This window comes from Hermetia illucens, chromosome 2 (genome assembly GCF_905115235.1).
Source record: "Hermetia illucens chromosome 2, iHerIll2.2.curated.20191125, whole genome shotgun sequence".
NCBI lineage: Eukaryota > Metazoa > Arthropoda > Insecta > Diptera > Stratiomyidae > Hermetia > Hermetia illucens.
Genome location: NC_051850.1, coordinates 153,748,461 through 153,762,669, shown reverse-complemented (window position 1 = coordinate 153,762,669; position 14,209 = coordinate 153,748,461). Strand labels below are relative to the sequence as shown.

At 45.2% G+C, this 14,209-nt stretch overlaps 1 protein-coding gene across 1 annotated transcript in view; it reads left to right on the top strand.

Annotated features, from left to right (window-relative positions):
• Positions 1-465: 465 nt before the first annotated feature.
• The window catches only part of LOC119647797 (ubiquitin-protein ligase E3B), a 32,210-nt gene continuing 18,466 nt past the window's right edge, over positions 466-14,209 (top strand). Inside the window, exons 1-8 of the mRNA XM_038049005.1 lie at positions 466-1,123; positions 9,386-9,616; positions 9,681-9,751; positions 9,996-10,177; positions 10,239-10,523; positions 10,589-10,690; positions 10,820-11,255; positions 11,324-11,495. Of these exons, the coding sequence (XP_037904933.1) occupies positions 963-1,123; positions 9,386-9,616; positions 9,681-9,751; positions 9,996-10,177; positions 10,239-10,523; positions 10,589-10,690; positions 10,820-11,255; positions 11,324-11,495 (1,640 nt within the window). The 5' untranslated portion in view covers positions 466-962. The remainder of the gene's footprint in view (positions 1,124-9,385; positions 9,617-9,680; positions 9,752-9,995; positions 10,178-10,238; positions 10,524-10,588; positions 10,691-10,819; positions 11,256-11,323; positions 11,496-14,209) is intronic.

Genomic DNA, 14,209 nt, shown 5'->3' with positions numbered 1-14,209 from the left:
TGGGACAGGGTATCGGCTAGCTACTTATCAGCTCATCTCTGTACAGGGAGCGCACATTCCATGAGAAAATGCGCAAATCGTTATTCCGTTGTCGTTGTCGGGTTCGCCATTGTGTAATCCGTCCAGTCAGACGTTAATACAGACGTTAATAAAAGGAGCAGCCAAGAGGTCTTTCGAAGTCAACACACCACAGAACAAATGCAGATTTCTTTCTTTCTTAATTTGCTCCCGAGACCCTTGTTATAAGTTTTCAGAAAAATGATCAAACATTTTTCAACACTTTATAACGATACAAAGCTGACGCCATGAATTGATTACTTCTCTGCTTAGTGGTCTCCGTGCCATCTCCCGGTCTATAGTATGCTCACCGAAATATGCTCGACGTCGCATTGTACCTCCACCCGATTGACGCCATTTGTCATATGACTTTGACAAACGTCAGTTTATTTTCACTGTGGCCGTGACGACATGTCACTCAGCCCAATCGGAGTGGATGTGTCAAAAGTCGCAGAAATAAAAACATAAATTTCCTACGCCTTTTCACGAAAGGGCAAATCAATTTTCTTTAAATTTCCGCGATTCGCTGGGTGGCATTGTGTTTCCATTAACCGTTTACGTTTGCATCGGCCATTCCGCCGCCAATTGGAATGCGGGCGAGTTCTTTTGTTCAGCTCCGAGCAGTTTTCCGCACGAAGTGATCCAGATCTGAAGTCCGCGAGTGACGGAGTTGCCCCCCGGTGACTTCACTATCAAGTTTGCATTCACTTTCCGCACAGTTTTTGCTGCTCGTCTTGCCACTATCGCGCTCGGGAATTGTGTAATAAATGCAAATCTAATGAGTCCGCAGATGATTGTGTTTTGCAGTGGACTCGCGTCGAGTTGGTGATGCTTCCTTGGGTGTTGTGAGTGTGCCTGTGCCAGACCTTGAGGAGCAAGCGGGAGTGCATTTGCAGGCAGTCGACATGTTTGGAGTAACCGAATCGCAGAAGGATAGCTTCCTCGAGCAGACAAAGGCAGCGCGCGAAGAACGGGCCTCCGAAAAGCGACGTGAAAATGCGGCTGTTTGCATCCAGGCACGGATTCGAGGCTTCCTTGCACGCAGGAAGTACCAGCGGGAAATTTTGTAAGTTGCTTTAAAGACGCATAACAATCAATTTGGGAGGAAATTAAAGCCTCGGGTCAGATTGATAGACACTTTCCGAATGAAAACAATTCGTAGAAGTTTCCATGACCGCCTGCCCCGATCACCTCCGCGCATCATATTCTCATTAAATTCTTCTCGAATGAGGATTTTGCGGGGGCGGCAATAAATACGATTCTTTGGAAACCATAAATTTACTTAGAAATTTTAACCACAATATTCAGTTCTAGCCCTGATATCTGCGAAACGATGTACAGACGGAGGGAATGCGGGTAGAGAGGAAAGCCAAAAACGCCAGTCATCCCTGTTTGCTTCACTGGAAGAGAGTTCTCTACGAAGGGGGTTCAGATTGTGCAGAATAATTTCCCGGAAACGACTTAACTCAGTTTAGCACTTCAACATGCAAGGAAAGAACGCAGAAATGCATTTACGTCTGATATTATATTACTGCATTTCCAGTTTTTTCCTACTTGCTTCCCCATTTCCTCATATGTTATCGTTTTACTTGTTGAATGCTTTGGACGAAAAATATGAAGCATTCTGGCAAGAGGGAAGATGTAGTTGGATTTTCACAGAATGGCTATCGTTTTATTGAATGTTCTTCGCTTCCAAACGAATCCCCAAACATGAAAGCATATCTTGAAGATGTTATCGTTTAAAGTCGGGACATTTGGAATCGTTTTCTACTGATAAAAGCAAGAACCCGAGAGCTATCACATTATTTTGAACAGAAATTCGTTTTCATTCTTTATTTTGATTTTGGTTGGTATTCGGTGTCTTCAAATTTTTTGCGCGAAAGTTAGTTAGGAGCATCCTTTGCTGGTAGATAATTTGGCCAGGAAGTTTAGCTGTTATCGTCAAGCGATATGTTATGTGCAATCACGACATTTTACAGCACAATAATCAGTTGTTCGTGCATTGATTATCGGAAGAAGAAAGATAAGAAAAGCATTCCACTTTGGTAGTAACCGAATAAATGTATTCTGAAACGGATGAACATCAAAAGTTCGAACAAAATATTGCTCCGCCAATTGTTCGATCATGAACAATCTCAACATTCCTTTTTCAAAACCTATCCTGCTCATTTTCCAGCGGTAGATGCCGGATTCTACCTAATTCTAGCATTAAGTACAAAGCATTTAGGCTCGGACGATCCTACCTACTTAAAAACTAAAGGGGCGCTGGTGGTAGTGGCCAATGGTAGGTCAATGGGAGAATCGGTCTTGAATTCCCAGCAACATCGAGCACGTATGCAGAATAGTGTACTTCTGCATGGTTTGAACCAGACTGTGCGAAAGTCCAGGACATCAAGGAAAGCCGTGAGGGATTTAGGTACAATATCTGCAGCTGACAATATTATGGGGACTACAACCACCCGCTCGAGACGCCAAATTTCTTTGATTTCCCGAGTCAGCGGCTCATAGTTCACCTTCTTCTCCAGGTATTTCCGTTCGATGTTGCTGTTATGGGGGCAAGCAACAACAATTATATACGCGGAGCGTCTTGTCAACCAACAATACGTCAAGCTTGTTAAGTAGAGTATGGCGATCAGTCAGAACTTGCCGGTCCCAAAACATACTGTTTTTTTTTTTGTCTCTCCCGGTTTTGGGTGCCTTCAAGTCAGGGAATTCCTTTCACCAACGGGAGGGGAGGGGAGGAGAGGAAGGGAGTTGTTGTTAGTTCAGGGACCCCTTACCGTCCGATCCCTCCGCCGGTCGAGTTCAATCTTCATCGCAATAAGAAGAGTCCGAACATAACGCGGAATACGATTCCAGCTGCCAGACTTCTGCATCTCTCTGACAATGTTGTCTGGAGAGAGCTCCCCTGTGTCTGCATGAAGCTGCTGACGAAAGCCGTCCCACCTCTAGCCACTCCATTGCAGAACACATAATCAGGAGATCGCGCCTTCCGATCTTGTGCAGGTAAGACTTAAAACCTCCATGCGCACTTAGAAGTTGGGTAAGAAAGTAATCAATCTCACCGTGCGTTCTGGTCAACCACGGGTCTAATTTGTGGATGAGCCGCGCAATTCATCTGCCCCTTGGCTCATTTTACCAAAAAAGTTGCCACTCGGTAAGGGTGCGTTGACGTTCTTCACGGTCAACCATTTCTCTTAAGTTTTCGCCCTTATGACGGTAGCTAGCTTTGCGCTCCTTGGCAAGGAAGATCACTCCCGCGATCAGCCGGTTCGGAGACGGTGCAATAAGCAGACGCCACTCGCAAAGCTCCCCGCCTCTGCACTTGAAAAACGCGTTTACGATGCACCTCCTTGTCAAGGGCATCAGCCCATACCTCCGCACAATAGAGCGGAATCGACTGCGTTGCTCCCATAAGAAGACGTCTCCAAGTTGATATAGGACCCCCAACATCCGCCATTATCCGACTCAAGCCCGCGACTCCAGCTGCAGCCCTGTCCGCTGCTGCTTTGATTTGCTCGGAGGAGCTCATCTTCGCATCGAGTATTAAACTAAGGTATTTAACCGCTGGTTTTAACTCTATAGTCAACTCGCCAATCGATATGGGACACAGGGTCGGGATTCTCCTTCTCTTTAAGATTTCGGTTTTTTTCCAGCGCAAGGCTGAAACCGTGAGCAGTCATCCATCCGCTTACCCGTCGCATCAATGTGCCAAGTCTGCTTTGCGGCTGTTCAACAGCATAACGTTTCTAACGTCGTCTGCATAACTGACCAAGCGCGACTCTTCGGGCATATTGAGTCTTCCCATACTATTGTAGGAAGCGTTCAAGAGGTCCGGCCCTAGGATGGATCCCTGTGCCACTCCCGACGTGATTTCCATTCTCCTTTGGCCCTATAGCGTCTCATAGAGCAGGGAGCGGTTTTTCAGATAATCCCTCAATGTCCGCAAGAGATAGCTTGGTACGTGAAATGAGTTTTCTAGTGTGCCTAGCATATCTGTCCATCTTACGGAATTGAAGGCATTTCTGACATCAAGCGTTATGAGGAGCACTATCCGTCAAGATCGGCGACTGTGTGCTTCGGCTCGGTGAACTGCATCTACGACCTCTATAACAGCATCCACTGCGCTTCTTCGAGCTCTCCACCAATACATAGAAGGCTTGTAGCGCCTGGGGCCCCCTCCGGAGCATGGAAGCCTCACACGCCGTCGTTATCAGGTTCATCACTGAATTTACGACGGTGTTAGTTGCGACACTACCACTCCCCGGAGTGCCCTCCAACGCGGCCCTGCCTGCTCGAAGAGCTTCGACGAATGTCCCGATGTTCACGCTCGCGTCATTCAAAAGGCAGGAAGAGCGTCGCGTTGGTGCTCGCCGGCAAGTAGTGTCAAGCACTTCGAACGCGATGTACTGGTGATCACTTGCCGAGAAGTCTTCTAGGAGTCGCCACCCGTCCACCGATGATGCCAGAGATTCCGACGCAAAAGTGATGCCAGGAATGCTTCCTTCACAGCCTGGGCGCCGAAACGTTGGCATGGATCCGGTGTTTAAAACTACGAGCCCTGTTCTCGCCGCCATTGGCAGAATCCGTTTCCCTCTGGAGTCTGACTGAGGCATGCCCCATTCAAGAGTTCTGGCATTAAAAAATCAGCGCCTACCAGGATTCGTCCTTCCGTGCTCGAAACGGCGTCCTCTAGAGCATCAAGCCGGCGCCGAAAGTCCGGCATCGTCTCGTTCGGCGTCAGGTAAACGCTAAAAAACATTAAACCCTAAACATCGGGTCCAGGCAAACCCGTTCCCTCGGCCTTCGGCAAGAACACGAAGTCGAACATCGTCCCGAACCCAGATGGCAGCGGTGCCCGATAAATCGAGATGCCATGAGGACGGGTCCTTGTTTCGGTATTGCTCGCTAATCAGCACTAGATCAGCATTTACTTCCGCAGCGAACTGTGCTAGTGTGCTGGTGCACTCCGGTGCAAGTTAATTTGCAAAATGCGGATCATGCTAATCGCACCCTAGCCCTCTCCAATTTCGCCCCGAAGATTGGACACCGTCCCGAGCCCGCAGTGTGTGCGACGCTCTCACCAAATGCGCCACGATCCCTGCAGAGAACGCAACTCTCGCTTTCATTGCAGGTCTTCGCTTGATGACCCACTTAGCCGCATCTCCGGCATGCTGTCCTCCTGTCCGGACCTTTGCAAGCTGCTGACGTGTGTCCATAGTCCATACACCTGTAGCATTTGGTGGGGACTGTCCGCATTCGCACCTTGCATACTACCTATCCGATTTTGATTCTCCCGCTGCTAAGGAGTTTCCTCGCATATTGTTCGGAGACCTCCACTACGGCGAGCTTTTGGCCAGGAATTCCAGAGGTGATACCTATCCGGGCATTGGTTACCTCTGGACATTCACGCTTTAGCGCCTCCTCTACTTCGACCTTTTCTGTGAGGCAGTCAAGATCCCGGATTTCTAGAGAGCACATTGGCTCTAGGGTAGAAACAAGAGCCTTCCCCTCAATAGCCCCTTGACCGCTTCGCAGAATGTACTCTTGTTAGTCACTCTTCGTTTTCCGTATGGAAGATACCTCTACTCCGTTGTCTTCGGGTTTCATCCTGTAGCGGATTTTACTAAGGACTTCCGCAAATGTCTTGCCTTCCGTCCGACGGTCTAGTCCTTCTTCACTTCCTCGTCTTTTCTGCCCTTGGGTTTGGTTGGCAGCCTCCTTGTCTTTGGACAGACGTGTCTCTGGCGGCGGAGTCAGTTGTTTTTTTTTTTCCTTCTTCGCCTTATTTTTTTGAGCTCTGGAAACTACTTCGATAAAGTCTCCTTCGGGCACGTCGTCCTCTTTCCGCTTTTTCCCCAGTTCGCTTTGCTTCACCACATGCTGTAAACATATTCCCGTGATCAGTCCATGCTTGTATGCAAAGTTTTGATGGATAACCTTACATACTGCATTATGCCCGGTGATGTATTGCACCGGTGCCATAACAGTACGGCCAGAAATGAGTTGGTCCAACGTCTCTAACGCCGAACCACACATTCTGCAATGGTCGGTCTCCACTCGTTTTTTTATGATGAGTCTTTTAAAAGCGACCTCGCCGTCCTGAATGGCACACATGAATCCCTCCGTCTCAGCAAAGAGCTCCCCAGCACACAGCCATCTGTTCGACAGATGGTTGCCAAAGACAGTTGACGTGTTTACTGTGATTGGCTTCACCCCACTCAGAGGATTGAAAGATCAATCCTTCAAGTTAAGTGGAGTCAGTACACACTTTGCCTTACAGACAGCCGCATGCAAAGGATCCGCCCGATCTTTGCTGTAAAAATAAGCGCGCAGCGAGTCGGCTTGGCGATGATGTTGTGCCGCCACGTCAACCAATCTAATCATCTAAGTACATCAAGTGTCTCAGTTCGCACTTAGCACGTAAGCGATACTTTATTACAAAACCATGCCCTCTAGCATCATTCAGTAGTCATGAATCCCAACGAATCCCCCTGGAAGATGTCCCTCCGCATACGGATGGGCTCTGAGGTATTAGCAGCCTCAGTTTCGGATCAATGCGATACATATGTACCGAGTTGATAATGAGTTGCTTTGCAACCCCTTGACCCAACTCGGCAGGTCAACGCCCTCTAGTATTCACCACAAACCAGAGCGCTCAATATTTGCTCATACTGGTCAAGTGTAGCACTTGGTGGAGCGTGGCAGCTTTATATGCGAATTTCTTTCGCCTTCGCTCCGGTGATGATGATTTGTATCAACCTCATCTGTGAATCGCGTTTAGAGCTGCCCTACATTCTGGGCACCTGCTGCTGCCTGCAATGTGCTGATGGTCTACATCCTCCTTCTCTTTGTACAATGGGCAATTTGGATGCGCTTCACAGTCCTTGCTGAGGTGGCCCTCTGCTCTGCATCTTCTGCATTGCTTCGACCTGTCATCCGCACTGGTGCATGCCTTCGCGATGTGATCCACGCATCTAAAGCACTGTTTAAGTGTCATTTGCTCTCTAAGACGACACATAGCCCAGTCTATTCTTAATCTCCTCGCTGACAATAGTATGAATGCTGCCTTCAATGGTAGGCTGATAAGGGCAATTTGTGTCCTACGTTAGGGGTCGGACTCTTTTTCCAAAGCCCCTCGAATCTTCTCCTTGTTGTGGTAATCTTATCTATGTTATGTCCTTGCATAATATTATTTCTGTCTTATTTCGGCCTAAGGATTTTTCATTTGGCTCAAGAATTTTGTCCGCCGTTATATCATTGGATTTCTTCAGCTCTAATATAAAGTTTCCTTTCTGGGATTGTTTAATGCGGCTATCTCCCCCCATTATCTCCCAAATTGGTGTACTGGGTCTGCTGTCACTCTCCTCAGAATATCCCCTTCACCTCGTTTGGGAATGATAATAACTTCGATTGTATCAACTTCCCATCTATCTTTTCTTTATCTTTTTCTATCTATTTTTTAAAAAAAAACGCGAGAAACTTTAAGCCCTAATGACGATGTTCAGGGCGAATCTTCGGAAGCTGCTCGGTCTCCTCAAGCCAGACAACCCGTATTTTGGCGTGCAGGAGGAGATGGAGGCTACATGGACGCAATCCTCGACATGAGGAAGGTCTCTCTCTTTACTGACGACGTAATAGCAATATATAACACGATACGGAAATGCTTGGCTGGATTGAATATCTTGGGGTACACGACCGCTCATTGGGACCCAATGATAATCCGTATTATAATGCGAAAGTTCGATAATATGTGAGCATGCAGGAAAATTGGCACCAACGACGCATTACAATACACTGTTGAGGCACCTCCTATTCAAGTGTAGGGACATTATTCGGAAAATTGACGAAGTCCTCGGCGTTCCGCCAAGGAAGAGAATCAAAAGAGGACTATTCGGGAAGATGTTAGCGGCAGTTTTTGGAGTCAATAATGAGGTCTACGAGGGCATCGACGCTCTAAAACACGATAAGCTTACTACTCTGCAGACAATGACTCAACCAAACCTCCTACTTAATGCTCGCCAAAGTGGATGTCGGAAGCCTGAATGTACAAATCGTATCCACATATCTGACAGTCATCGACTACTACGACGAAGTAGACCAGAATGGGGGCTGCTTTATACGGTCGAGGAGATATACTGGGACTCCTGAATGCCGATGATCTGACCAACAGAATCGAGGTAGTGGTAGGATTGGCCATTTCTACGAGATACCACGAATTCCAGAGGAGCGTATGTCCATACAGAAGGATCATGAGCAAATCATGGTTTTAGGATACTTTTATATCATCGGTAAGCACCAATACGACATGCTCCATGTAACGGCGACACCTCAGGCGATAGACGATGGATACTACTTGATCCCAGGGGTAGAGGTCCAATCAAGAAAATTATTTCGATCTTGATGCAAAGGAGCTTGCTGCTTGCCATCTGCGGGAGAATAATTTCCTCTGTTCACCGAAGTATACAAAAGATATGAATTTAATTCCAAACTGTATGGTCGACACGATCTACGAAAGGCCGAATAAACCGACTTGCCCGATGGACAACATCACCAATGAGCAAACATCGTGGAAGGAACTAATGGCGCCGAATAGTTGGTTATACGTAAGCAACTACAGCATCGATAATTTGCAACGGACAAAGAGATGAAGTATTCTTGAAAGGAGTTGGCATATTACACACACGTGATGGCTTGTCTAATCCACGCAAATGACATGCTGCTCCGGTCAACTCTGGCTGAAACAAGGAAGGTTACGGGGATTCTAACTAAGGAAATTTCACTCAGCAGAACCATTCCTGGCCAAATTGGTCATCAAGTTTTCAACAAACCTGTCGAACTGGCTACAGATACGATTTCCACCGAGCAGTACAACCGAGTACATCACCACATGGCTCTCATCTTCGGGGCTATGGCCCTGACCCTGGTGGTCCTGATAATCAGTCAGAAGAAACGGTTATCAGCCTTCATTCCTCTTTCATTCTAGGCCTGATGCCTCTTATCATGTTCCTTATATTCTGATGAATATCCCAACATTCCTTGTCCCTTGGGTAGTTTCCATTCACTCTCCCCATAGGCCATATAATAAGAGTGAGAACCCTCCCGCCGTACCTTCAGAAAACTAATCTACGCCTAAATGTTCCGTTGGTATTCCGAATGTTGTGACTCTCCCTTCCTCTTCAGTTGAATACAAGATTAGTTTCTGGGAACAATTATACATTTTTTTCTGTTTTCGCCTATGGGCCTTGATGAAATCGAATTGCTGTTCAAATACAGATTTTGATGACACAGATGAAATCCTATGAATGTATTATCACTTCATTTTCAGAACTGAGTTCGACGCCATCATTCCCGATGTGAAATCCGATCAAGAAAATGTGGAATTTGCTGCAGCCTCCGATGTCTATCACGTTGCTTGCCGCTTTTTATCTCAGTTTCGTATAAACGATAGTGACCATCTCGAACGTTTCGAGAAGCTATGCCGATATCTTAATGCCTGCATAGAAGCAGAGACGCCGAAAGTCAGTTATATCAGCTTAGCTCTGAACAAAAGCTACGGGTAATTGTCACATGAAAGTTGTTTTATGTTCAAGTGAGTGGTAACATGGACGATGTAATTACAGCTTACAATGGATCAAACATATAAAACAGATGCTGTGGATATGTTGTCAGATAATCGAAACATTGAAGCCAGGTAAGAGACGTTTAGTAGTAGAAGGAATATGAACACTGAGTGGCTTGGTGTGTCTTAAATTGTAGTATGAAAGCTGCTGAATGAATGAAATTGGATATATTGTTACCTGATCTATCTTGAAAAGCTGTAAATGCAACTGCAGTTAACAAATTTCTATTAGAAATTAATTTTTCCGATATGTTCTGAAGGAGATTTCAGAGTAATTTATTTTCGTCCAACTCGGTACACGCATTTCTCATTTCAGAGCATCACTCCCACAGCATATCTCTTGCACTGTACCTTCACACTCTAATTGTATTCACATCAACAAAAACATGGGGCATTTTACGAAGCAAGAATATGACAAACATGCAACCAGCTTCGCAGAAAATTTGTCACAATATTCAAGGAGATCTCGTTCAAAAAGGGTTTTTCCAAGTTCTACGAGTACGAACTTCCAGCACTTATTCTTAAAAAGGATGTGAACATAATTTTCAATTGATTTCAGGGCACATTACTTAAAGGATCAACTCGTGAAGAACTCGCATTGAAACCAGTCTCCCTAAAGGCTCTAATGACCTTGGCCACTCGACCCCTAATCGATGGCGAATTCAGTAAGAATCTGATGGCACAATTTCTTTCGGAAATTTTTTCTGTTCCTGCATTAATATGGCATTTGGAGAACAATGCACCTGAATGTATGGCAATGCTACAGTCGCAGAAGATTTTGGAACGTAGTTTGAATTTATGGCCCGATTTTGACTGGTTTAAGGACTTTTCAACCAGTGCAGCGGTAAGTCAACCGTGGAAGTAGTGGTAGCCGGAAAACTGCATTGATTTGGTTTCATCTACTTACAGGGCACAAAAACTGTCGCATTTTTAGGTAATTTTATTCATATCTTCAATATTGAGGAACGCGACAGAGAAGATACTGATGTTGATTTGTATCAACAAATAACGGTGAGTGTAGTGAATCTTTTGTTGATTTTGTTTGTCGATTTTACAAGTTCATAACCCGCAAACTTAAGGAATTAAACATTCCGATCTATTCACTATACAACAAAACTATTCAATTTAATCTCCTTATAGACCTCAATTTCCATTCTACTGGAAAAGATCCCGGAAGCGGTTGGAATCAAATCAGGTCCATTTACTCAGTGGCACGATCTCCTTGGATGGTATATACCAGGGTCGGATAACGCTAACAACCAAAATGTTCCGCTAATCAAGCGACAGTTCCACATGTTATGGGGGCGACGTTGCATTCGTGTTCTTTTAGGTGACACCCTGAAAGAAATGAGCGCAAACTATGATAAAGTGGAATTCCAAAGTCCTACACAAAATTCTTCAACAAATATTTTGCGACGGGCATTGGAACGAAGTTCAACCAAAGGGAATCTAAGTAAAAGCGGAAGACCATGGAGAAGATTGGATTCTCCCGAAGTAGTGAGGGTGGGAACAGTTTGTGCAATGTATTATGCTGCAGTGACTACCTTATCACAGTTGAAGCTAGATATTTTGTCAGGTGCGTGTAGGCTTCTACTTGCGTTTTAAAAATATATCAATGACAATTTATTTTCGTGTTATTCACAGGCATATGTTACAATGATTCGGTCTTACATGATTTATGGTTACTTATTGCATCGTTGGGTCCGAATTGTGGCCTCAAAGAATTTCTCGAATTACTTAAATTGGATCCATCTGGAAAATCTACACAATTTTTGATGTTGATGTTGTTTTGTGAGTGCATGACACACTATGTTACGTAAGTACCTATTTTTGTTTTGATAGCTTTTACTTCAACTATACTACGGTGCTGAGTTTCATAAATTATAACAGCAGAGGTAAATTTCAAAGCTCTCACAGTTGCACAGAATTAAGTGTGAATAACTACTAACATGCGACTTTGGTAGTCAGTTCGAGAAGTTACTAAGTCTTTTATGTTTGATAATTCTCAGGGATTAAGGACAATCTTGCCGTGATATTTAGAAAAGACGAGTTAAGACACAAGATATCTATTTCAACAACGAAGAGGCCGATCGTTCGATCACGGCAAGATTGTCCTTAATCTCTGAAAATTATCAAACTGCAATTTCTTTTATAAAAATAACGCCAGAATATTATAAACAGAAAAAGGAAAGGAAGCAATCATCAAACGACTGGACGTAATAAGTTGTTATCACTTTATCGCTCCTCACTCTGGATATATATGGCAAGGCATATCGTATCAGCCATATCTACGTGCCATCGCTCCATCACGACTTTCCGAGAAGCTTGTAATCTTTTTCCACTAGTCGACCATCCTAGGATAATGGGTAACCTATCCATTATCACTTTCACCTTCTCATCTACATGTGCACGAGCATTTGATCTATGCTCAAGCGAAGCTACCCCTCGGGCACCACTTTGACGCAGTGGGAGGGGGAACTATAGTAGATTACTAGTACACGAAGGGTATCCAAAAATATATGAAGGTCGAAGCAATGGATTGTAACTATCCAAGTGGTAAGGAATCACAGACAGACAGATCCACCCGCGACTTCAAGAAGTCAAGTCGTGGCGAAGGCGCGGATTTTGGAGACCTCACTGGGTTGATGTACCCCACGGAAAAATCTGTAGAAGGCAGGCCCTCGACATCATTGGAAAACCTGCAGTGTGTACGACGCGGCTAGGCAGTAACTTGTTTAATGAAAGGAACTGGAAACCTAACTACGGCCAGTCTGCCGATGATACTGTTGCCTAATTCTTCCAGAAAATGGGAGAGGAAGGCTCAACAAAAGGAAACTTCCAGCCGACGCCAACGGGAAGCACTGCGAAAGAGTACTAAGTTTGAAATAATAAAAAAACTTGTTTTTTCTTATTTCTGAAAACACCGCATAATTACACTCAGAATGCGAGGTTTCTTGAGAATAAAGACATTGGCTTTCTTGGCAAAAAAAATTGGGAACTCTTGGCCACATTCGAGAGAATAATCCTCCGAAGAATTTTTGGCCCCCTACATGAGGATGGACGGTTCCGCAGCTTACATAACGACGAAATCTATAAGCGATACCATGACCGTGAGGTTGTGAATTAAATCGGGCTCAACAGGTTGCGGTGAGCGGGTCACTTAATCCGTATGGATGAGGATGATTCAGCCTGAAAAGTCTATAAGGGCAATATCTATGGTAGAAAAAGAAGACAAGGCAAACCCTGCCTGAGATGGAGCGATGACGTAGGTCAGGACGTCAGACAGCTTTTAGGGATATCGAATTGATGAGCCTCGGCGCAAAATCAGAGTGTCTGGAGTCTCTTACTAAGGCAGACCTAGACCGTATACCGGTTGTTGCGCCGTTGATGATGATGATCCCCATGAAACATGCATTATCACTGTCAATGGCAGTGACATGCCCAAAACTGAGCGATTTAAATATTAGCTTTCTACAACTGGTGTGTGATCGACGTATCAATGAACGTCTCAAATCTAAAATTTACCGCAATGGTTCTCATTGTTGGCCGACTATAAAAGATAATGAATGGCGTTTTGCGGTAATGTAGAGGAAGGTGTTGCTTTGGACTAGTGGCGTCACATGCCTTGATCGCATTTTAAATGAGGATATTCGCGATCAATATGGGGTTTCATCGATCATGGACTACGACTAGATCAGGACTTTGATCAAATAAAATGGCGCAACCGATCACGACAAGCCGACCCCCCCCCCCCCCCCCCCCCCCCCTTGTGAACGGGATAAAGACTAAAGAAAAAGAAAATTATCCTCCTCCGACCCGAAAAGGACAAGGACCCATTGTGAAAAACAGTGACTCTTATAGGACCCTTGTCGTGGTAATGTACCCTTTAATCCTCTTATGTGTATCATATTAAAGCGTCTTTTCGAAAAGATAAGGCTCAATCGTCATCATCAACGGCGTAATAACCGGTATCTGGTCTAGGCCTGCCCCGGTTTTGCACCGAGTTCCAGCAATTCGATATCCCCAAAAGCTGTCTGGCGTCCATCGTTACATCTCAGGCAGGGTCTGCCACGTCTTTTTTTTCTACCATAGATATTGCCCTTATAGACTTTTCGGGTCGGATCATCCTCATCCATACGGAGCCGGATTTTATCCACAACCTGACGGACGTGGTATCGCTCATAGATTTCGTCGTTATGTAAGCTACGGAATCGTCCATCCTTATGGAGAAGACCAAAGATTCTTCGGAGGATTCTTCGCTCGAACGCGGCCAAGAGTTCGCAATTTTTCTTGCTAAAAACCCAAGTCTCCGAGGAATACACGAGGATTGGCAAGATTGTTGTCTTGTACAGTAAGAGCTTTGACCCTATGGTGAGACGTTTCGCGCGGAACAGTTTTTGCAAGCTGAAATAGGCTCTGTTGGTTGCCAACAACGGTGCGCGGATCTCATCATCGTAGTTGTTATTGGATGTGATTTTCGACTCTGGATAGGAGAAATTATCAACGGCCTCAAAGTTGTGGTCTCCTATC